This window comes from Coregonus clupeaformis, chromosome 1 (assembly GCF_020615455.1).
Source record: "Coregonus clupeaformis isolate EN_2021a chromosome 1, ASM2061545v1, whole genome shotgun sequence".
Lineage (NCBI taxonomy): Eukaryota > Metazoa > Chordata > Actinopteri > Salmoniformes > Salmonidae > Coregonus > Coregonus clupeaformis.
In genome coordinates this window covers 88,262,650-88,288,420 of record NC_059192.1, presented here as the reverse complement: position 1 = coordinate 88,288,420, position 25,771 = coordinate 88,262,650, and the positions used below count along the sequence as shown (strand labels likewise).

At 43.7% G+C, this 25,771-nt stretch overlaps 1 protein-coding gene across 2 annotated transcripts in view; it reads left to right on the top strand.

Annotated features, from left to right (window-relative positions):
- Nucleotides 1-4,727: 4,727 nt before the first annotated feature.
- The window catches only part of LOC121578217 (tyrosine-protein kinase Mer), a 50,935-nt gene continuing 29,891 nt past the window's right edge, over nt 4,728-25,771 (top strand). For both annotated transcript variants that reach the window (XM_041892429.1, XM_041892435.1), the window contains exons 1-9: nt 4,728-5,072; nt 9,130-9,319; nt 9,833-10,036; nt 10,315-10,415; nt 10,681-10,851; nt 17,774-17,860; nt 18,091-18,206; nt 19,037-19,226; nt 20,551-20,696. In XM_041892429.1, the coding sequence (XP_041748363.1) occupies nt 4,988-5,072; nt 9,130-9,319; nt 9,833-10,036; nt 10,315-10,415; nt 10,681-10,851; nt 17,774-17,860; nt 18,091-18,206; nt 19,037-19,226; nt 20,551-20,696 (1,290 nt within the window). In that variant the 5' untranslated portion in view covers nt 4,728-4,987. The remainder of the gene's footprint in view (nt 5,073-9,129; nt 9,320-9,832; nt 10,037-10,314; nt 10,416-10,680; nt 10,852-17,773; nt 17,861-18,090; nt 18,207-19,036; nt 19,227-20,550; nt 20,697-25,771) is intronic.

Below are 25,771 nucleotides of genomic sequence, written 5' to 3'. Positions count from 1 at the left end.
ATGTCAGGGACAAGATTGTAGACCTACACAAGGCTGGAATGGGCTACAAGACCATCGCCAAGCAGCTTGGTGAGAAGGTGACAACAGTTGGTGTGATTATTCGCAAAAGGAAGAAGAAACACAAAATAACTGTCAATCTCCCTCGGCCTGGGGCTCCATGCGAGATCTCACCTCGTTGAGTTGCAATGATCATGAGAACAGTGAGGAATCAGCCCAGAACTACACGGGAGGATCTTGTCAATGATCTCAAGGCAGCTGGGACCATAGTCACCAAGAAAACAATTGGTAACACACTACGCCGTGAAGGACTGAAATCCTGCAGCGCCCGCAAGTTCCCCCTGCTCAAGAAAGCACATATACAGTGCCGTCTGAAGTTTGCCAATGAACATCTGAATGATTCAGAGGAGAACTGGGTGAAAGTGTTGTGGTCAGATGAGACCAAAATCGAGCTCTTTGGCATCAACTCAACTCGCCGTGTTTGGAGGAAGAGGAATGCTGCCTATGACCCGAAGAACACCATCCCCACCGTCAAACATGGAGGTGGAAACATTATTCTTTTGGGTGTGTTTTTCTGCTAAGGGGACAGGACAACTTCACTGCATCAAAGGGACGATGGACGGGGCCATATACCGTCAAATCTTGTGTGAGAACCTCCTTCCCTCAGCTAGGGCATTGAAAATGGGTCGTTGATGGGTATTCCAGCATGACAATGACCCAAAACACATGACCAAGGCAACAAAGGAGTGGCTCAAGAAGAAGCACATTAAGGTCCTGGAATGGCCTAGCCAGTCTCCAGACCTTAATCCCATAGAAAATCTGTGGAGGGAGCTGAAGGTTCGAGTTGCCAAACGTCAGCTTCGAAACCTTAATGACTTGGAGAAGATCTGCAAAGAGGAGTGGAACAAAATCCCTCCTGAGATGTGTGCAAACCTGGTGGCCAACTACAAGAAACGTCTGACCTCTGTGATTGCCAACAAGGGTTTTGCTACCAAGTACTAAGTCATGTTTTGCAGAGGGTTCAAATACTCATTTCCCTCATTAAAATGCTAATCATTTTTGACATGCGTTTTTCTGGATTTTTGTTGTTGTTATTCTGTCTCTCACTGTTCAAATAAACCTACCATTACAATTATAGACTGATCATGTCTTTGTCATTGGGAAAACGTACAAAATCAGCAGGGGATCAAATACTTTTTTCCCTCACTGTATGTGCAACATGGTTTAGATGAGAAGCTCTATAGTTTGAATTGCTATCCTTAATTTGTTTGTCTATATACTATGACAGGGTTTTTCAAACTTTTCTTGCCGGCGACCCAGGGACCCCCATCATATGTTAGCCCCCCAAAAAAGTAATGTCTTGTCTTATCAGGTGAATGATAATTACAAGTAGAAGTAATCCATTTGAAAATGAATAGATCTGGTAGATGGTCCCCACAGTTCATTAGAAGAGGAAGTGTAAACTCCAACATTACTATTAGAAAGGTACAGCATCTTAGCGGAGGTGAAAACATTTTGCTGTTGTAAAGCTCATTTTCTGCAGTTCTACACATTTTTTCCATTGATTTTGACGTTTTAAAGCAGATTTCCTGCAATTCCTGCTTAAACATTATAACAAAATCAATGGACATGTGCCCATTATTTTCGATTCTCCCTGACTGTCTAGCTTTTATTTGATTGTTAGTTCTCAAAGATGGTATTATTAAAAATATATATTTCAATATCATTCCTGCATGCTTTCTATATGGTTTTGGTCATTTAAGTTGACACTGAAACAGTTTTTCCATCCCGAAAATGATCACCCGCTTAAGAATTTTCTATACAGAAAAACCCTGTAATTAGCTCCAATTACTGTAATTTCCTCCATATTAAAGGAACAGTTTGAGATTTTGGCAATGAAGCCGTTTATCTACTTCCCCAGAGTCGGATGAACAGGAACAGCTAGCATGCTAACTGTTCCAGTAGACTTTCAGTCATTGCACTAACGCTAGTTAGCGTTGGCTCGTGAAACTACCTCTAACTTCCTTCATACTGGATGCAGAGACATAAAAATGGTGTTCACGATGGTATTATGTTGTATCTATGTTCACAAAAAAAATCAATAAAAAGAAATTACAACAAAACAAAAAACTGGGGCCCCTGTACTATGGTATTTACGGTATGCTAATAGCTGCACTTACACATGAAGCAGGCATGTGGCTTTGGCCACACCACATCTAAGGCAAGTGTAAACAGAAAAGTTGTAAATCTGATGTTGAAGAGAGATCTCACTAGACATATTTTACTTTAAAGAGCATGGAGATTAGTGGACAATCTGAAATGGCACCCTATTCCCTAGAGGCCAAATCTAATGCACTATGTTGGGTATAGGGACCATTTGCACATAGCGTTCCACTGATGGTGTACATTTTACACCTTAGAACCAGGATTGTCTGCAACTTATTGTAAATCAAAGAGACTGTAAACAATATTGAAGGTTTGAACTCCATCTCATTTTGAATAGGCTACAATGAAATTATAAATCTGTCATTCAACCAAATTGTATTTGAATAAAACAATATTTTCTGTTGGCATTCCAGACTTTCTGGGCGAATCAATGCTACAGTATGTACATTTTTAAACAGAATAACTATTTGAATGTATATAAGTTATGGAGGTAAGGTAATAAATAGGCCATAGTGCAAAATAATTAAAATTTTGTATTAACACTGGAGTGATAGATGTGCAGAAGATGATGTGCAAATAGAGATACTGGGGTGCAAATGAGCAAAATAAATAACAATATGGGGATGAGGTAGTTGGGTGGGCTAATTACAGATGTGCTGTGTACAGGTGCAGTGATCGGTAAGCTGCTCTGACAACTGATGCTTAAAGTTAGTGAGGGAGATAAGAGTCTCCAGCTTCAGAGATTTTTGCTGTTCGTTCCAGTCATTAGCAGCAGAGAACTGGAAGGAATGGCGGCCAAAGGAGGTGTTGGCTTTTGGGATGACCAGTGAGATATACCTGCTGGAGCGCATACTACGGGTGAGTGTTGCTATGGTGACCAATGAGTTAAAATAAGGCGGGGATTTGCCTAGCAGTGATTTATAGATGACCTGGAGCCAGTGGGTTTGGTGACGAATATGTAGTGAGGGCCAGCCAACGAGAGCGTACAGGTCACAATGGTGGGTAGTATATGGGGCTTTGGTGACAAAACGGATGGCACTGTGATAGACTACATCCAATTTGCTGAGTAGAGTGTTGGAGGCTATTTTGTAAATGACATCACCGAAGTCAAGGATCGGGAGGATAGTCAGTTTTACGAGGGCATGTTTGGCAGCATGTACACTTAACCAAAACATAAATGCAACATGTAAAGTGTTGGTCCCATGTTTCATGAGCTGAAATAAAAGATCACAGAAACTTTCCATACGCACAAAAATCTTATTCCTCTCAAATGTTGTGCACAAAGTTGTTTACTTCCCTGTTAGTGAGCGTTTCTCCTTTTCCAAGAGAATTCATCCACCTGACAGGTGTGGCATATAAAGAAGCTGATTAAACAGCATGATCATGGCTTCCGGTTTAGCATGTGAATGGAGAAGAAGCTTGTGGACGCATAATACAATGCCACAGATGTCTCAAGTTTTGAGGGAGCGTGCAATTGGCATGCTGACTGCAGGAATGTCCACCAGAGCTGTTGCCAGTTATTGAATGTTTATTTCTCTACCATAAGCCGCCTCTAACGTTGTTTTAGGGAATTTGGCAGTATGTCCAACCGGCCTCACAACCGCAGACCACGTGTAACCACGCCAGCCCAGGACCTCCACATCCGGCTTCTTCACCTGCGGGATCGTCTGAGACCAGCTGATGAAACGGAGGAGTATTTCTATCTAAAATAAAGCCCTTTTGTGGGGAAAAACTCATTCTGATTGGCTAGCCCTGGCTCCCCAATGGGTGGGCCTATGCCCTCCCAGGCCCACCCATGGCTGCACCCCTGCCCAGTTATGTGAAATCCATAGATTAGGGCCTAATGAATGTATTTCAATTGACTGAATTCCTTATATGAACTGTAACTGAGTAAAATCTTTGAAATTGTTGCATGTTGCTTTTTGTATTTTTTTTTAACATTTGGAAACAAACATTTGGAATAGAGTACTATGGAATATCGTCAAGCAGAGGCTGTCAATGGCTGTCTGTAGACCATTAGAATGTGACAAACTGTCCACAGACAGTCGTTAGACCAAGCATAAACCAGCCTTGAATTTCACATAAGGCCGCCACACTGCAGACCTGTTGCACTTATGGAAATGTGTCCATATAAATAGCAGATAATGTTGTGTTGTTATAAAAGGTGCTGTAAATGCGAGCGATCCTTTATTTATTGTTCTCATTTTAGTCAAATCCCCTATTGTCCTAGTCTTACTAACACTCGTCAGCCAGGATACTATTGTCCTTGGACAGGAGATTACTATTTTTACTGCTTATTTCTTGTAAGGACTCATCAACACTGTTAATTGTTAGATCACCTGACTACATTTTAATTGTTTTGTCATGAATTATTGGTAGAAAAGTGCGACAGTAGTCTAACTTTTGATGAGCAGTTGTCAATATTTGCAGCAGCTAATAGCCTGCTGTACTATAAGGAGATGATATGGGTAAGCATTGAAGGGAAAGAAGAGTCCCCGCCCTAAAATGGGATCCCTCAAAAACCTCTAGTGACGTGAGTTCACCAAAGAAAGTTGAAACGTGATTTCGCATTCCAGAGAAATGTGATTTCCAGATCTCCAACCGTGGAGGATCTTTTTAGGACGAAAACAGCTGGATTGTAGACTAGGGCAGAACGAGTTTCAGTGTTATTAACGATGTTGAGAATGAAAACTATTTGTAGTAAAGTGTCAGAGCCCTCCAAAACGACTTCTAGAAAATAGTTGGATAACCATTTTTCATTTTTATTGGAGAGGAGCTGGTCGCGGATCAATTCCCGGTGTGTGCGCACTGCACACTATTTACAATGGCAAAAAAATCGACTAAGATACCTCTATGGACTGTTTTACTTTCTACAAGTGTTGGCATCATTTTGGGGAATCTGGCCAGTGGTAAGTTGCAATGTAACCATTTTGGGGGTTTTGAAGGACTTTGAACACAACTCTTTCTGGTTATAGTTTTTTAAAACTATAACCAGGCACTACCACACTAATTACTATGGCAAAAAAAGTAGACTGCAATACTTCTATGGACTATTTTACTTTCGCATAATTTGGGGGAATCTGGCCATAGGTAAACTGTACCACTGGCCAGATTCCCCAAAATTATGCCAACACTCATAGAAAGTAAAACAGTCCATAGAGGTATCTTAGTCGATTTTTTTGAAGTATTCTAGTCCACTTTTACTAGCAATTTAACCATTTTGGGGTTTTGGAGGACTTTGAACACAACTCTTTCTGTCGAAAGTTAATTATGTATTTGATAAATCAACTGCTGTTTTTCAATCAGTTAATTGTCGATGTTTCATATTGGTTCATTTTGAAACTTGAGTTTGAGATGTATTCGATTCTAAATTAATTAATTCCATATGTTGATTTATTATCCTGGCTTTAAGCTATTAACGCGAAACCTACTTTAAAACATACACACTGCCCCAACATAGATTGCTTGAGAAAATAATTTTGATAGCATTTATTATTTTTGTACTGCAACAATATTTCAATAGGAAAAAAGGGGCATAGACTTTTCTTGACCTATCTCCTCTTTCACCATATATAATCTCCAGCCCAACGTTGAGATGTGCAGATTGGCCCAATTTAGATTGCTTGTCAAAGGATTTTTGATTCTATGTATACTTTTTGAACTATAACGATTTTAAAGTTGCAGAAACTAACATGTTTTAAATGAGAACCATAGGAATACAGGGGTAGCTTTTCAAAATGGTCCTGCTCCTTGGCCACAAGCCCACGCTTTGATGGTGTTCACCTCATCCTTCAGTGTGGGTTTAATCCCAGCCTAAAGTATAGGGTTCAATCCCAGGCTACAGTATAGGGTTTAATCCCAGCCTACAGTATAGGGTTTAATCCCAGCCTACAGTATAGGGTTTAATCCCAGCCTAAAGTATAGGGTTCAATCCCAGCCTACAATATAGGGTTTAATCCCAGCCTACAGTATAGGGTTCAATCCCAGCCTACAATATAGGGTTTAATCCCAGCCTACAGTATAGGGTTTAATCCCAGCCTACAGTATAGGGTTTAATCCCAGCCTACAGTATAGGGTTTAATCCCAGCCTACAGTATAGGGTTTAATCCCAGCCTACAGTATAGGGTTTAATCCCAGCCTAAAGTATAGGGTTCAATCTCAGCCTACAGTATAGGGTTCAATCCCAGCCTACAGTATAGGGTTTAATCCCAGCCTACAGTATATGGTTTAATCCCAGCCTACAGTATAGGGTTTAATCCCAGCCTACAGTATAGGGTTTAATCCCAGCCTACAGTATAGGGTTTAATCCCAGCCTACAGTATAGGGTTTAATCCCAGCCTACAGTATAGGGTTTCATCCCTGCCTACAGTATGGGGTTTAATCCGAGCCTACAGTATAGGGTTTAATACCAGCCTAAAGTATAGGGTTCAATCCCAGCCTACAATATGGGGTTTAATCCCAGCCTACAGTATAGGGTTCAATCCCAGCCTACAATATAGGGTTTAATCCCAGCCTACAGTATAGGGTTTCATCCCAGCCTACAGTATAGGGTTTCATCCCAGCCTACAATATAGGGTTTAATCCCAGCCTACAGTATAGGGTTCAATCCCAGCCTACAATATAGGGTTTAATCCCAGCCTACAGTATAGGGTTTAATCCCAGCCTACAGTATAGGGTTTAATCCCAGCCTACAGTATAGGGTTTAATCCCAGCCTACAGTATAGGGTTTAATCCCTGTCTACAGTATGGGGTTTAATCCGAGCCTACAGTATAGGGTTTAATCCCAGCCTAAAGTATAGGGTTCAATCCCAGCCTACAATATGGGGTTTAATCCCAGCCTACAGTATAGGGTTCAATCCCAGCCTACAATATAGGGTTTAATCCCAGCCTACAGTATAGGGTTTAATCCCAGCCTACAGTATAGGGTTTCATCCCAGCCTACAGTATAGGGTTTCATCCCAGCCTACAGTATAGGGTTTCATCCCAGCCTACAGTATAGGGTTTAATCCCAGCCTACAATATAGGGTTTAATCCCAGCCTACAGTATAGGGTTCAATCCCAGCCTACAATATAGGGTTTAATCCCAGCCTACAGTATAGGGTTTAATCCCAGCCTACAGTATAGGGTTTAATCCCAGCCTACAGTATAGGGTTTAATCCCAGCCTACAGTATAGGGTTTCATCCCAGCCTACAGTATAGGGTTTCATCCCAGCCTACAATATAGGGTTTAATCCCAGCCTACAGTATAGGGTTCAATCCCAGCCTACAATATAGGGTTTAATCCCAGCCTACAGTATAGGGTTTAATCCCAGCCTACAGTATAGGGTTTAATCCCAGCCTACAGTATAGGGTTTAATCCCAGCCTACAGTATAGGGTTTAATCCCTGCCTACAGTATGGGGTTTAATCCGAGCCTACAGTATAGGGTTTAATCCCAGCCTAAAGTATAGGGTTCAATCCCAGCCTACAATATGGGGTTTAATCCCAGCCTACAGTATAGGGTTCAATCCCAGCCTACAATATAGGGTTTAATCCCAGCCTACAGTATAGGGTTTAATCCCAGCCTACAGTATAGGGTTTCATCCCAGCCTACAGTATAGGGTTTCATCCCAGCCTACAGTATAGGGTTTAATCCCAGCCTACAGTATAGGGTTTAATCCCAGCCTACAATATAGGGTTTAATCCCAGCCTACAGTATAGGGTTCAATCCCAGCCTACAATATAGGGTTTAATCCCAGCCTACAGTATAGGGTTTCATCCCAGCCTACAGTATAGGGTTTAATCCCAGCCTACAGTATAGGGTTTCATCCCAGCCTACAGTATAGGGTTTAATCCCAGCCTACAGTATAGGGTTTAATCCCAGTCTACAGTATAGGCTTGTCAGGCATTTCCAGGTGGTACATAATAAATGACCTCCCTGTAGCATCCAGTCTGATTGATAAAAGTCACCTTGTCCTTTTGCAACTAATTGGTCTTTTGACTAATCACATTAGATATTTTGGCAATAATTGGGCAAAATATTAGAATTGGGCTGCCTGTGTAAATGCAGTCTGTGTTGTAAAAATTAATAAATAGATGTTTTATTGTCACATACATTGGATAGGTGCAGTGAAATGTGTTGTTTTACAGGGTCAGCCATAGTAGTATGGTGCTCCTGGAGCAAATTCGATTTTTTACCTTGTCGGCTCGGCTATTCAAACCAGCGACCTTTTGGTTACTGGCCCAACGTACAGGCTTGGCCTTTGCCCTCTAGTACCACTAACACATTGGTTCATTGCTTCCAGGGAGGCAGAACAGTTTACTTCCTCTGATAACAGATTATTTTAACTCATAAAACTGCTGATATTTCCTCCTTCCTCTCTGTCCCAGGGAAAGCTGGTGGCAGTTAGTCTGGTCCCAGATCTGTTTGTTCTGTCTTGCCAACAATTACCATAGCAGTTGGCAAGACAGCACATGCAGATCTGGAACCAGGCTACACAAAAATATCACTTGGCTGAGATATCCTAGGGAGGACCCAGAAAATGACTGAAATACTCCAGATATTGGGGAGATTCCTCTGCTTAGTGAATGTTCTTCTCTTAGCACAGGGAGAGGGAGAGGCTGTTCCACAAATGCAGAGTGGTATTGAATATTAAATTAACTCTGTTCCACCTCCTTGAATATCCAATTAACTCTGTTCCACCTCCTCCTATACAGTCTCTGTACCATTTGAGTTAGGCTAATCATGGTGGCTTGAATCATTTGAGTAGTTCCAACTCTGAGGGAAATATAAATGTATGGAACTGAAACGTTAGTTTCAACTGCAGATTATTCCCCAATCCCCCTGTGATGTTATTTGGTATTTTTTGTTTTTGTGAGAAATATATACAGGTATTGACTATTGATCTAAGGTAGGAGAAATGACAGAGATGGTCTATAATATTGTAACAGGCTTTGGAAATGACCGTCCCTTCCTGCTCACATACAGCTGAGCATCATGGGAGTCCCTATGTTTACCGTGTCTCTGGAGGACCTGGTCGTGGCCGTGGCATTGTTTCCCCCAGCATGCCAGGACGTCAGATTCGCTCCCCACAGCCCACCGCACCCCCCGAGACCCTCATCGTACCAGCCCACAGCCCGAGGGTCCACCTCAGCCAGGATGACATCAAGAAGCTGAGGTTACTATCTATCAATCACTGACATCAAGAAGCTGAGGTTACTATCAATCAGTCACTGACATCAAGAAGCTGAGGTTACTATCTATCAATCACTGACATCAAGAAGCTGAGGTTACTATCAATCAGTCACTGACATCAAGAAGCTGAGGTTACTATCAATCAGTCACTGACATCAAGAAGCTGAGGTTACTATCTATCAATCACTGACATCATGAAGCTGAGGTTACCATCAATCAATCAATCACTGACATCAATAAGCTGAGGTTACTATCAATCAGTCACTGACATCAAGAAGCTGAGGTTGCTATCTATCAATCACTGTTGATGTTGTAACTGTTGTCTTATTATCATTAGTTAGATATTAGATATTCATGGGTTTTTATTCATCAATCCGTGTGCTAACTCTGAGGTTCATATGCACATCTTGTTAAGGTGTTTTTCATTTGCAGCCCTAAAATTATACTCAACTCAACTTCTGTTCAACTCTTTTCTATTCTATTAATTCCCCTCCAGGTTCAAGCCCACGGTGGGGTCGGTGCACCTATCAGAGGGCCACAAGGCCAAGTTCAACTGCTCCATCGAGGTCCCTGACAACCACCTGGACCTCACCGTGCTGTGGTGGAAGAACAACATGGAGCTGGCTGAAAACATGCAGGTGGTCATCAACGAACTACAGACCGTCACACATGGGGTCATGACCCTGCTGTCCACCGTCAGGTAACTGTGACGGGAGCACTGTGACGGGAGCACTGTGACATTCATGGCAGACACAGCATGTGAAGAAAAGAGCGTTTAAACTTAGATCATTTGGATCGTTTGGATACTTAGATCATTGCACATTTTTATAATTTAACTGCCAAGTTTTCAGTTACAGTCGACCTTCATCAGAACATCGATAGACAAACACAAAAAGCGAGTGCAATCAGTATTATAAATCAGGTGTAAAAGTTCTGAAATGTCAGGATCGCTAAATTTCTCCACTACTTGTGTTTCAGCATAACTCGTGTGCAGAGAGCTGACGCTGGGGACTACCACTGTAGACTGAGAGTCAGTGACATAGAGATAGAGTCCCAGCCTATCAGCATTCAGGTCGAAGGTGAGTCCCCACATCATACCAGTGCATGAAATGATGACTAGAGTTTCCATCACTGGTTCTTAACATATTTAATGTGTTTGAGGGGATCAGTTTGGCGCAGAATTGCCGATATTGATCATAATGAGTAATTGATCATAATAAGTAGTTATTGATCATAATAAGTAGTTATTTGGGGTATAAGGTGAATTGTAGATCAGGGATTCTGCAGTCTGACTGCAATGTAGTCCATCTCAAACATGTATTCTGTGGGTGTGCGTGTGTTTAGGTCTACCAACGTTCACCAGACACCCAGATGACATGAACGTAACTCGTAACAGCCCCTTTAACCTGTCATGTGAAGCGGTGGGTTCCCCGAATCCTATCACGATCCGCTGGCTACGCAACGGAGTTCCTGAGATGGGGTACCTTACCTCCCCCAGCAAGTACACTGTACCAGGTCAGAGGGAGAGAGAGAGACACACGCACATGGGCGCATGTACAGACGAGCACACACACGCGCGTATACATGCATGCGCAGAATGCACATACACACAAACACACACATATGCACATACACACAAACACACACACACATATGCACGTACAATCTCTTGCTGTCATGTGAAGTATTGAACTGTGGCCACCAATATTATCTCAGTACCTCTTTATGGGTTTCAGATAGTCAGTACCTCTTTCTGGGTTTCAGATAGTCAGTACCTCTTTCTGGGTTTCAGATAGTCAGTACCTCTTTCTGGGTTTCAGATAGTCAGTACCTCTTTCTGGGTTTCAGATAGTCAGTACCTCTTTCTGGGTTTCAGAAAGTCTGAAGGTGGACTGTTTGGTATCCTAGTCAGCATCTGGTCTAAAGTAGTGCACTACATAGGGAATATGGTGTAAAGTGGTGCACTACATAGGGGATATGGTGTAAAGTGGTGCACTACATAGGGGATATGGTGTAAAGTGGTGCACTACATAGGGAATATGGTGTAAAGTGGTGCACTACACAGGGGATATGGTGTAAAGTGGTGCACTACATAGGGGATATGGTGTAAAGTAGTGCACTACATAGGGGATATGGTGTAAAGTGGTGCACTACATAGGGAATATGGTGTAAAGTGGTGCACTACACAGGGGATATGGTGTAAAGTGGTGCACTACATAGGGGATATGGTACCATTTGGGACACATCCGTAGCCTCTCTCCTAAGGCCTAGAAAACCTTTTTAAAAATAAAAGAAAGTGGACTTCCACGCTGTGCTTTGCCCATTTCTAAACGTTGATCACCTGAATCATTCCTTTATAACACCACAAATGTACTGTAGGTTGTGTTGAGTTGGGTTTTCTGGCATTAGTGGGATACACAACATCCCCAAGTCCTGAAGGAAATCTGTGCATAGGTCTATTAAGGGAAATGTTTTGTTCTGTGTGTATATTATTCAGTTTTACACATCGTTTCCCTTATCTAAGTTAAATTACCTTGTCCTCTCTCTCTCTCTATCTATTCTCTCCACCTATCACTTTCTCTCTCGCTCTCTCTCTCGCACTCTCTCGTGCTCTCTCTCTCTTTCTCTCTCTCGCGCTCTCTCTTCTCTATTTTCCTCTCTCTCTCTCCCCCTATTGCTTTCTCTCTCTCTCTCTCTCTCTCTCGCTCTCTCTCTCTCTCTCTCTCTCTCTCTCTCTCTCCTCTCCTGCTACCAAGAATATCACTGTGTTCACTGTCACTGTGGGCCCCCAGGGTTACAATGCTGAATAACTAACCACTTTCAACCGGACTCACTCATGCTTTTACAGTGCCTATGTGTGGACTGTATACCTAGATAACCATGTTGGTTATTGGGGGAAAATGGATCCTTTCAGTTGGTCTTGGTGGGGGAGGAACCTGATACTGTTGGGTCAAGATAAGCTTCGTCTGCAAGGAGATGTTTTTTGTGGTTTGAAGAATGGGGATGTGTTGTCTGCCAAGACTGATTAAAGCTACAACATTTAGGACATTTGCTAAGTTAGTTATGGTTTGAATCCTAAAGGGTACCTAATAAATACATGTGAAGTGTGAGCAGTGTTGTGAGCATAAACCTTGAAGTTACATAACATTGGCTCTACACAATTTACAGCAGTTAATTTACTTGATGCCCTAGAGCAAAGCATTCTTGTTAAATCCCCCCTGTGGAGCAGAGTAGTCACAGAGGTGAGTTGTGGGTCTTTAGTAGTCTAGACTCAGTGGTGGGTCTTTAGTAGTCTAGACTCAGTGGTGAGTGGTGGGTCTTTAGTAGTCTAGACTTAGTGGTGAGTTGTGGGTCTTATGTAGTCTAGACTCAGTGGTGAGTTGTGGGTCTTTAGTAGTCTAGACTCAGTGGTGAGTTGTGGGTCTTTAGTAGTCTAGACTCAGTGGTGAGTTGTGGGTCTGCTTGCTGAGAGGTGGAGGATTAATGGTCAGAGTTGATATTTTGCCTAGCGTGTGCTGCGGCTAGGGTTGTGAGCTTGTGTGTGTGTGTATGTGATGGGGGTTGTAGGGGAGATGGACGGATCGGGGGATGGCTCCTCGGACAAAGGCCTCATTCACGGGACGGCCCACTACTCCCGCTCTGCTCTGCAGGGAGGGGCTGGAATGGGAGTCTGGCTGGGGGCTGCAGGCTTTTATTTTTACTAGGCTGGGGGTCTACTATTGTTACTAGGCTGGTAGTCTACTATTGTTACTAGGCTGGTAGTCTACTATTGTTACTAGGCTGGTAGTCTACTATTGTTACTAGGCTGGTAGTCTACTATTGTTACTAGGCTGGTAGTCTACTATTGTTACTAGGCTGGTAGTCTACTATTGTTACTAAGCTGGTAGTCTACTATTGTTACTAGGCTGGTAGTCTACTATTGTTACTAGGTTGGTAGTCTACTATTGTTACTAAGCTGGTAGTCTACTATTGTTACTAGGCTGGTAGTCTACTTTTGTTATGGGTAGCCTTTCCTCCCTCAAAACACTGATCAAATAAAATGAAATGTTATTCATCACATGCTTGGTAAACAACAGGTAGTCAAGACTCAGTGGTGAGTTGTGGGTCTTATGTAGTCTAGACTCAGTGGTGAGTTGTGGGTCTTATGTAGTCTAGACTCAGTGGTGAGTTGTGGGTCTTTAGTAGTCTAGACTCAGTGGTGAGTTGTGGGTCTTTAGTAGTCTAGACTCAGTGGTGAGTTGTGGGTCTTTAGTAGTCTAGACTCAGTGGTGAGTTGTGGGTCTTTAGTAGTCTAGACTCAGTGGTGAGTTGTGGGTCTTTAGTAGTCTAGACTCAGTGATGAGTTGTGGGTCTTAAGTAGTCTAGACTCAGTGAACAGTGAAATGCCTTATGGACCCTTCCCAACAATACAGAGAGAGAAAATCAAATACCAGTTTCCATGAATGTATATTGACGTCCAGTCAGCCACTCCCAGAACAATACCCAGCAAACATGACGCAATTGGCCCCATGTAGGTATTCGGGGGGCAAGGTGGGCATGGGTTAGCCCACACCAAGCCCTGCATGGGTTAGCCCACACCAAGCCCTGCACGGGTTAGCCCACACCAAGCCCTGCATGGGTTAGCCCACACCAAGCCCTGCACGGGTTAGCCCACACCAAGCCCTGCATGGGTTAGCCCACACCAAGCCCTGCACGGGTTAGCCCACACCAAGCCCTGCATGGGTTAGCCCACACCAAGCCCTGCACGGGTTAGCCCACACCAAGCCCTGCATGGGTTAGCCCACACCAAGCCCTGCATGGGTAAGCCCACACCAAGCCCTGCATGGGTTAGCCCACACCAAGCCCTGCATGGGTTAGCCCACACCAAGCCCTGCATGGGTTAGCCCACACCAAGCCCTGCACGGGTTAGCCCACACCAAGCCCTGCATGGGTTAGCCCACACCAAGCCCTGCATGGGTTAGCCCACACCAAGCCCTGCACGGGTTAGCCCACACCAAGCCCTGCACGGGTTAGCCCACACCAAGCCCTGCATGGGTTAGCCCACACCAAGCCCTGCATGGGTAAGCCCACACCAAGCCCTGCACGGGTTAGCCCACACCAAGCCCTGCATGGGTAAGCCCACACCAAGCCCTGCACGGGTTAGCCCACACCAAGCCCTGCATGGGTTAGCCCACACCAAGCCCTGCACGGATCATGTGACTATGAGAGATGTCAACATTTTGATCACAGTTTTACGAAAGTATAAGGCTTTTGTTTATAAAGCATTTGTAGGTATTTATGTAGATCTTTATAATGGGCTTGTGAGGTAAGCTTTTGTACTTGTGCAAACACACTTGTTTGAAATGTCAAGGTTTGACTGACATGATAACGAACTGAAAGGCTTCATACTCTGACAAGACAGATGTGGCATTATGTACTACATTACCCATAATGCTCTGTACATCATGTATAGACTCCTTACCAAGGCAGCAGACTCATGAGATATTCAGAGGAAAGTAAACAAAACTAGAAAAGGTAAATGTCCTAAAGAAAATGTGTGTACTTGTTTCAGCAGTCTAAAAGTCTGTTGTATGCTAGTGGTAGAAGATTAAAATGGTAAATGCTAATGTAGACGGCTAGACGCCCACTGACCGTATGTTACAAAACAGATTCATTAGATATAAACAACAAGCCAAGCTGTTTCCAGTTCCAGTCAGCTCTCGTGTGCAGCGCAAGCAGTCCATTGTTTAACAGTTTCCGAGCTTGGAGGCAGAGCAAGCAGTGCATTGTTGAACAGTTTCCGAGCATGAAACACTGGACAGGGAAAACAACAACACAAAAGGGACATTATGGAGCCTACGCCTCACAAGCTGAGCAGCTGCAGGGTTTAAACTCTGGTACTGTGTGGTGGTAGCCAGGGGAATGAGCCCAGGGGAATGAACCAATTACTCTAATAGTACAGAAACGGTTGCAAAGTGGAAAGATGCAAAAGTTTGGTTCATTGTTGAGGTACTGCGTTAATCTAACCTGACACTTTACTCTCCAACTCACTTGACATTTGACTCTGTAGGTACCAGGCCTATGTTTTGTCAAGGGTGATTCTAGGTGTGGTTTCCAGTGTTTTATCACTCACAACACACCAGTCAAACCACCCAGACCACTAATTCTCTTTAGGCCTACTCAGCACTAAGACTCTTCCCCCTATCCAGCTGGAACAGCTTTCATCAGCCTGTTCATGGTGACAAACACTTTACCCACTACAGTACATGCAGTCCTGTATTACATTTTACATTTTAGTCATTTAGCAGACGCTCTTATCCAGAGCGACTTACAGTTAGTGAGTGCATACATTTTTCATACTGGCCCCCCATGGGAATCGAACCCACAACCCTGGCGTTGCAAACACCATGCTCTACCAACTGAGCTACACGGGTTAAGTTAATGGTCAACATTCACTTTCAGGAGTTATGTGGAGGGGAGTGAAATGAAAATGTGGCTTTAGAATCAAAAAAATGTGTATGTGAATTTTGCAGCTGACACAATTAAAATTGGTTTCTGTTTGTGGGGTAGCTGGTAGAAGCATGAACGTTATCAAGACCTTGACTTATTTTCTATTGCCTTTCAGTAGTTTCTGTACTGTATTCGCATGATAAATGTATTGTTTGTAAATGTTTCGATTAATATTTCAGTGGTTTTTCCTATTGGTTCTACAGAGAGATTAGTCTTCTCTTTTCAGCAGTAGGCATTTGCTTTCCAAACTGTACATTTTTCCCATGATTGTATTTTGAAATCTGCAAAAGGCAAACCAACCGCCGCAACCAACAGTATAAATATAATCCATAGATGACAGTTCCCATTCAAGTCAGGACTGGCATTCATTTCTAGTGTACCCATGAGTTTAACAGTCAAATTGCCAAGGTAAGAGGTTACAAAACCCTTGTATGGATTATATGTCTATGGCCACAACGCAACAAGCTGAAGCCTATATTTGGCATGCATGCTGCCCAAACTGCGGCCTTCCTGACTGTAGTCATACCAGTAACTGCCCAAATAAAGGAAACACTTCAGTAAACAAGGGATACAGTTTATGTCATGGTGTGGAGTGCATTTTCCTGGCATGGTTTAGGTCCACTTGTAGAATCTATGCCAAGGTACATTGAAGCTGTTCTGGCAGCTCGTGGTGGCCCAACACCCTTTAAGACACTTTATGTTGGTGTTTCCTTCATTTAGACAGTTACCTGTATGTGCTTGTGATAAAAATTTATCCACAGTTATTTATTATAAACTATTGATCCTCTGTGGCTAAATTATGCTCTCTGGTGTATGTAATTTTAATTAAAACAAAATTGGCCTCTTGGGCCCCCTACAGGCTTGGGCCCAGCCCCTGACTCACACAATTGACCAGTCACATTTATTTACTATGTTGTTTTTTTACATTAATTTTATTAATCAGTTACCCAGTCAAGGCAGGGCCCCCCGTTGCCCATGTGGGCCCCCTACCTCCTCTCCTCCCCCCATCTGATGATTAGCAGAGCAGCAGCAGGCTGTCTACACTTGAGAGCGGGCTCCTGAGTTCCTGTGGTTGGCGGTTGCAGTGAAAAAATATAAAATATATACTACATAGTATATAATATATACAGTATTGCCTTCATCTTACTCTACATACAGTGCATTCTGAAAGTATTCAGACCCCTTGACTTTTTCCACATTTTGTTACGTTACAGCCTTTTTCTAAAATTGATTACAGGCCTCTCTCATCTTTTTAAGTGGGAGAACTTGCACAATTGGTGGCTGACTAAATACTTTTTTTCCCCACTGTAGATATTCCATAGAAAATCAGCCGTTTCCAGCTACAATAGCCATTTACAACATTAACAATGTCTACACTGTATTTCTGATCAATTTGATGTTATTTTAATGGACAAAAAAATTGCTTTTCTTTCGAAAACAAGGACATTTCTATGTGACCCCAAACTTTTGAACAGTAGTGTAAGTGTGTGTGTATGTGTGTATATATATATATATATATATATATATATATATATATATATATATATATATATATATATATATATATACTTCTTCTTTTTTTGCTGCCTCTTGGGCCCCCACGGTCCTGGGCCCAGGGGCTTCAGCCTCGGTAAGCCCCTGCATTAATCCGGCCGGGGGGAGGTGCAGAGTGTGTGAGGTAATACAGTAGGGGAAATGTGAGTGCTTCTCAAATGTAATGTTTAATGCGTTCTCCACACTCTCGTCCTCACAAGAACGGACTCAAGAGAACATCCTCTGAGAATGTACTCGGAGCATGAGAGTGTGGAGGATGGTAGTATGCATATTGAGAAACACCCACAGTTAAACTTCACATTGGCAGCATGATTATTATTGTAAATCCTCTCATTTACTATCTCCTTCTGTACAATTCCATGAACATGCTTCTGTGTTATGTTTCTGTCTGTAGGTGTGGACAAGTATACCCAGTTCAACTGTGAGGCCCACAACCAGAAAGGTGTCACTACTTCCAGGGAAGCTAACATCAATATTAAAGGTAATTTGGACTCCAAAGTCTCCTCCCACACTTTGAACTGTTTGAATAAGATCAGAATAAAAGAGTCTTACTCTGAGACTGTGAATATGGCCGTTGATATTTTTGAGAGCGCATTCAGAGTCGGCAAGCTGTCCGAGCAATTATAATACCCTATACCAGAATGAGACAGCTTCTTCCTATACCAGAATTAGGCCGCTTTTCATGATGATTGTGTTTTGGTATGTTTGCAGTGCTTCCAGCTCCTGTCACTGAGGTCACAGTGATACAATGTGAATCTAACAAACTAGTTCTGAGATGGACCCCTGGACACGATGGATTCTCCCCACTCACTACCTGCCAGATCAGGGTAAGCAAAGCTCACACTCACCACACATGTCTCCCGAGTGGCGCAGTGGTCTAAGGCACTGCATTGCAGTGCTAGCTGTGCCACTAGAGATCCTGGTTCGAATCCAGGCTCTGTCGTAGCCGGCCGCGACCGGGAGACTCATGGGGCGGCGCACAATTGGCCCAGCGTCGTCCAGGGTAGGGGAGGAAATGGCCGGCAGGGATGTAGCTTAGTTGGTATAGCATGGCGTTTGCAACGCCAGGGTTGTGGGTTCGATTCCCATGGGGGGCCAGTATGAAAAATGTATGCACTCACTAACTGTAATTCGCTCTGGATAAGAGTGTCTGCTAAATGACTAAAATGTAAATGTAAAATGTACCTGCCAGATCAGGGTAAGCAAAGCTCACACTCACCACACTACCTGCCAGATCAGGGTAAGCAAAGCTCACACTCACCACACTACCTGCCAGATCAGGGTAAGCAAAGCTCACACTCACCACACTACCTGCCAGATCACGGTAAGCAAAGCTCCACATTCCCCACTCACCACACTATCTGCCAGATCAGGGTAAGCAAAGCTCCACACTAGATAGTGTATGATGACAGAGAGACAGCACCAGCCTAATACATGTATAGGGCTGACAGCATGAGTCAGTTCGGAATACAAACACATTTTTATCTGTTTGTTTGAATCCCTGCCTAAGGGTTGTTTAGTGTAGTTCCTAAACAACTTTGTGATATTTTTGCACAAATGTAGTTTTGTAAGAAAATTATATTCTAAATGTCTGTGTACAGTAGACTACTGTTGTGATGAACATATAACCTGTATCCTTCCCTGTGCTCTCTCCAAGGTGAAAGAGGTGAGCCGGAGGAGAGGAGAGGTCAGGCTGGCTAGGATCATCAACACTATAGCTCCTCCTTTCCAGAGTGATGTCCCAGGGTTACAGGCCATGACCTGGTACAACGTTAGTGTCTCCTGTAGCAACGAGCTCGGCCAATCACCAGTCAGTACCTGGGTCCAGAGCAGCACTACAGAAGGAGGTGGGTAACATACACTCTGCACTATTGGCCTGGTAAAGAAAGTAGTGCACTATGCAGGGAATAGGACCCTGGTAAAGAAAGTAGTGCACTATGCAGGGAATAGGACCCTGGTAAAGAAAGTAGTGCGCTATGCTGGGAATAGGACCCTGGTAAAGAAAGTAGTGCACTATGCAGGGAATAGGACCCTGGTAAAGAAAGTAGTGCGCTATGCTGGGAATAGGACCCTGGTAAAGAAAGTAGTGCACTATGCAGGGATTAGGGTACCATTTGGGACACTGCCCCATTGTCTCTGAGCAGGTGCTAGATATCAATGTTCAATAAAAGGTGAAAAGAGACTCTGTACACTGCATTCTATGCTCCCATGTGAATAATTGGTGACAACGTTTCAACCACTCAGGTGTTCGTTATGTCTCCTCTATACTGCAACCAGGCCATGGCTCAGTTGGGAGAGTTCTGTAGTGTTTTCATGCATAGAGAGTGCATAGGTCGCATGAGCATCCTGTCCACATCATTGCCTTGTCAAGTCTGCATATGTCATACACATTGGCCTGTATGGGGTTCTGCATAACTTCAGTTAACCTACTAAACGGTATCTCCTGTGTTAGGTCCTGCCTCTGCATAAGATGCAGTGTGTTGTTATTGTAGCCTGGATCCAAATTGAAATGTTACATTTCACTATTGTTTCACTTCACGAAAGAGAGCAATTCAGTTTCGATCCGGGATAGTTTTCTTGTCCCCTCATCTCAATAAGTATTAAGAAAGCGGTTTTAATGTCATTGATCAGAAATTGTTAAAGTACATATTATATTTTGCATGACGGGGTTTCTAGTGAAACCTGCGTCACATCCAGAATATGTCTGATATTATCTTTGCATATCTTCCGGAGCGGCCACATAGGAAGCAGAATCAGGAGCAGTCATAGTGTACTGGGTGGGGCCGCTTCCAACTTCCTCCCTAAACTAACGCCATTGGGGATATCTTAGCCAACAGCTCTGACAGAAATCATTCCATGCTGTGGGAAACATCAGAAGGGGTTGACCCGAATGTGGCCTCACCTCAGTTGTTTTCTTTGTTGACTAGACATATTGAGAATGATTTATTTGTTTCATTACCTCATATTCATTAATTGTGATGGAACTGTGGACCCGTGAAGAGCCGTGCACATGAATCAACATTTCAGTGTTCACATCGATGCGACTGTGCCAGAGTTGGCAAAAGTAATCTGTTTTATGTGAGTTCTAGTTGGGTATTATCACAGATGCCAAGATTGAAGATCATATTTGAGTGTGTGTGACCCTCTCTGCCCCTCTCTTTCCCTTTCCAGTACCGTCAGTCTTCCCCCATAACGTGACTGTTCAGCTCAACGAATCAATGCTGGTGATCCGATGGAATGCCCCGCCTCCAGACAGGGTCAACGGAATCCTCATGGGGTATGATGTCATCGTCACGTATGGGACGCGGGTCAACAATGTGAGTCTCCTCCTGGAACTTTGAAGACAGCGATGCTAACACCATAGAAATATAATTATTAGAATGGACGTTTCCATTCTATTTCTATGGCGCTCACTGCCTCACTGCCTGGGGATCAAACAAGTATTCTGTTCTATTCTATTAGGTCATCCATGCCTCTGTTACAAACCTTCTGTAAAAGGTTTTGTTGCACTCTCAATATTAACAATGTCAGTTTCATACTGAGATTTCAGTTCCCAGATTCGAAAACTAAGATTTTATTTTATTTATTTATTCATTTCACCTTTATTTAACCAGGTAAGCCAGTTGAGAACAAGTTCTCATTTACAACTGCGACCTGGCCAAGATAAAGCAAAGCAGTGCGATAAAAACAACAACACAGAGTTACATATGGAGTAAAACAAAACATAAAGTCAAAAATACAACAGAAAATATATATATAGTGTGTGCAAATGTAGCAAGTTATGGAGGTAAGGCAATAAATAGGCTATAGTGCAAAATAATTACAATTAGTATTAACACTGGAATGATAGATGTGCAAGAGATGATGTGCAAAGATGGTCATATGATTTACAGTTAGCCAGTGTCTTCATCAGGTGGCGTGTGAGATGTGGGGGATATTGGTCATGCCTCTGACCTCATTCCTTTCTACCAAAACTTCCCTAGTCTGTGTTCTTAACTAAAGTGTTCCACTCCACCCTAGAGTCAACAGTAACATCTGCTCTGCTCTACTCTGCTCTGGTCTACTCTACTCTTCCCTACTCTGCTCTACTCTACTCTTCACTACTCTTCCCTACTCTACTCTGCTCTACTCTTCCCTACTCTGCTCTACTCTACCTCTTCCCTACTCTGCTCTACTCTACTCTTCCCTACTCTGCTCTACTCTTCCCTACTCTACTCTGCTCTACTCTTCCCTACTCTGCTCTACTCTACTCTTCCCTACTCTGCTCTACTCTTCCCTACTCTACTCTGCTCTACTCTTCCCTACTCTACTCTGCTCTACTCTTCCCTACTCTGCTCTACTCTTTCCTACTCTACTCTTCCCTACTCTGCTCTACTCTACTCTTCCCTGCTCTACTCTACTTTTCCATACTCTGCTCTACTCTACTCTTTCCTACTCTGCTCTACTCTTCCCTACTCTGCTCTACTCTACTCTTTCCTACTCTGCTCTACTCTTCCCTACTCTACTCTTCCCTACTCTGCTCTACTCTACCCTTCCCTGCTCTACTCTACTCTTCCCTACTCTGCTCTACTCTACTCTTTCCTACTCTGTCTACTCTTCCCTACTCTGCTCTACTCTTCCCTACTCTGCTCTACTCTTCTCTTCCCTACTCTGCTCTACTCTTCCCTACTCTGCTCTACACTTCCCTACTCTGCTCTACTCTTCCCTACTCTACTCTGCTCTACTCTTCCCTACTCTGCTCTACTCTACTCTTCCCTACTCTGCTCTACTCTTTTCTACTCTTCCCTACTCTGCTCTACTCTACTCTTCCCTACTCTGCTCTACTCTACTCTTCCCTATTATGCTCTACACTTCCCTACTCTGCTCTTCTCTTCCCTACTCTACTCTGCTCTACTCTACTCTGCTCTGCTCTGCTCTGCTCTTCTCTACTCTGCTCAACTCTACTCTACCCTGCTCTGCTCTACTCTTCTCTACTCTGCTCTGCTCTACTCTACTCTTCCCTACTCTACTCTACTCTGCTCTACCCTTCCCTACTCTGCTCTACTCTTCCCTACTCTGCTCTAATCTACTCTTCCCTACTCTACTCTACTCTTTCCTACTCTACTCTACTCTTCCCTACTCTGCTCTACTCTACTCTTCCCTGCTCTACTCTACTCTTCCCTGCTCTACTCTACTTTTCCCTACTCTGCTCTACTCTTCCCTACTCTGCTCTACTCTTCCCTACTCTTCCCTACTCTGCTCTACTCTTCCCTACTCTGCTCTACTCTACTCTTTCCTACTCTGCTCTACTCTGCTCTACTCTACTCTTCCCTACTCTGCTCTACTCTACTCTTCCCTACTCTGCTCTACTCTACTCTTCCTACTCTGCTCTACTCTTCCCTACTCTGCTCTACACTTCCCTACTCTGCTCTACTCTTCCCTACTCTACTCTGCTCTACTCTTCCCTACTCTGCTCTACTCTTCCCTGCTCTACTCTATTCTTCCCTACTCTGCTATACTCTTCCCTACTCTACTCTTTCCTACTCTACTCTACCCTATTCTTCCCTGCTCTACTCTACTTTTCCCTACTCTTCTCTACTCTACTCTTCCCTACTCTGCTCTACTCTTCCCTACTCTGCTCTACTCTACTCTGCTCTAATCTTCCCTACTCTGCTCTACTCTACTCTGCTCTACTCTACTCTTCCCTACTCTGCTCTACTCTTCCCTACTCTGCTCTACTCTACTCTTCCCTGCTCTACTCTTCCCTACTCTGCTCTACTCTACTCTTCCCTACTCTGCTCTACTCTTCCCTGCTCTACTCTATTCTTCCCTACTCTGCTATACTCTTCCCTACTCTACTCTTTCCTACTCTACTCTACCCTATTCTTCCCTGCTCTACTCTACTTTTCCCTACTCTTCTCTACTCTACTCGTCCCTACTCTGCTATACTCTTCCCTACTCTACTCTACTCTTCCCTACTCTGCTCTACTCTACTCTGCTCTAATCTTCCCTACTCTGCTCTACTCTACTCTGCTCTACTCTACTCTTCCCTACTCTGCTCTACTCTTCCCTACTCTGCTCTACTCTACTCTTCCCTGCTCTACTCTTCCCTACTCTGCTCTACTCTACTCTTCCCTACTCTGCTCTACACTTCCCTACTCTGCTCTACACTTCCCTACTCTACTCTATTCTTCCCTACTCTGCTCTACTCTTCCCTACTCTACTCTTTCCTACTCTACTCTACCCTATTCTTCCCTGCTCTACTCTACCTTTCCCTACTCTTCTCTACTCCACTCTTCCCTACTCTGCTCTACTCTTCCCTACTCTGCTCTACTCTACTCTGCTCTAATCTTCCCTACTCTGCTCTACTCTACTCTGCTCTACTCTACTCTTCCCTACTCTGCTCTACTCTTCCCTGCTCTACTCTACTCTTCCCTGCTCTACTCTTCCCTACTCTGCTCTACTCTACTCTTCCCTACTCTGCTCTACACTTCCCTACTCTGCTCTACTCTTCCCTGCTCTACTCTATTCTTCCCTACTCTGCTCTACTCTTCCCTACTCTACTCTTTCCTACTCTACTCTACCCTATTCTTCCCTGCTCTACTCTACTTTTCCCTACTCTTCTCTACTCTACTCTTCCCTACTCTGCTCTACTCTTCCCTACTCTGCTCTACTCTACTCTGCTCTAATCTTCCCTACTCTGCTCTACTCTACTCTGCTCTACTCTACTCTTCCCTACTCTGCTCTACTCTTCCCTACTCTGCTCTACTCTACTCTTCCCTGCTCTACTCTGCCCTACTCTGCTCTACTCTACTCTGCTCTACACTTCCCTACTCTGCTCTACTCTTCCCTGCTCTACTCTATTCTTCCCTACTCTGCTCTACTCTTCCCTACTCTACTCTTTCCTACTCTACTCTACCCTATTCTTCCCTGCTCTACTCTACTTTTCCCTACTCTTCTCTACTCTACTCTTCCCTACTCTGCTCTACTCTTCCCTACTCTGCTCTACACTTCCCTACTCTGCTCTACACTTCCCTACTCTGCTCTACTCTTCCCTACTCTGCTCTACTCTTCCCTACTCTGCTCTACTCTTCCCTACTCTGCTCTACTCTGCTCTAATCTTCCCTACTCTGCTCTACTCTACTCTGCTCTACTCTACTCTTCCCTACTCTGCTCTACTCTTCCCTACTCTGCTCTACTCTACTCTTCCCTGCTCTACTCTTCCCTACTCTGCTCTACTCTACTCTTCCCTACTCTGCTCTACACTTCCCTACTCTGCTCTACACTTCCCTACTCTGCTCTACTCTTCCCTACTCTGCTCTACTCTTCCCTACTCTGCTCTACTCTTCCCTTCCCTACTCTGCTCTACTCTTTCCTACTCTGCTCTACTCTTCCCTACTCTGCTCTACTCTACTCTTCCCTACTCTGCTCTTCTCTTCCCTACTCTGCTCTACTCTTCTCTACTCTGCTCAACTCTACCCTGCTCTGCTCTACTCTTCTCTACTCTACTCTACTTTTCCCTACTCTGCTCTACTCTACCCTACTCTGCTCTACCCTTCCCTACTCTGCTCTACTCTTCCCTACTCTGCTCTACTCTACTCTTTCCTACTCTGCTCTACTCTTTCCTACTCTGCTCTACTCTTCTCTGCTCTACTCTTCCCTACTCTGCTCTACTCTTCCCTACATTTTACATTTTAGTCATTTAGCAGACGCTCTTATCCAGAGCGACTTACAGTTAGTGAGTGCATGCATTTTACTGGCTCTACCCTTCCCTACTCTGCTCTACTCTACTCTTCGCTACTCTGCTCTACTCTACTCTTCCCTACTCTGCTCTACTCTACTCTACTCTTCCCTACTCTGCTCTGCTCTTCCCTACTCTGCTCTACTCTACTCTTCCCTACTCTGCTCTTCTCTTCCCTACTCTGCTCTACTCTACTCTGCTCTACTCTACTCTTCCCAACTCTGCTCTACTCTACTCTACCCTACTCTGCTCTACTCTTCCCTACTCTGCTCTACTCTACTCTTCTCTACTCTGCTCTACTCTTCCCTACTCTGCTCTACTCTACTCTTCCCAACTCTACTCTACTCTTCCCTACTCTACGCTATCAACAAGATACATTCTAATTGCTTAGATGCAATGTATGTTCTTGGTCAGAGATATACAGTACAATGTGTTTCTGACTCTGACCAGTCACGCTGTCAGCATGTTAGCTAGTTTAGTTTTAGTTTCCAAAATAAAAGTCCTGGTATGAAACGTTGTGTTAGATTAATTTGGATTTTAAGAATAATGACTAAAGGATTTCACCCCAAATACAGTATAAATGTTAGAATTATCATGTAGTGTCAACCCACTAACAGAGGGGGCAGTACTAAACATTCAAGGGTGAAGGGGAAGGCAGAAACTGTTTAGAAA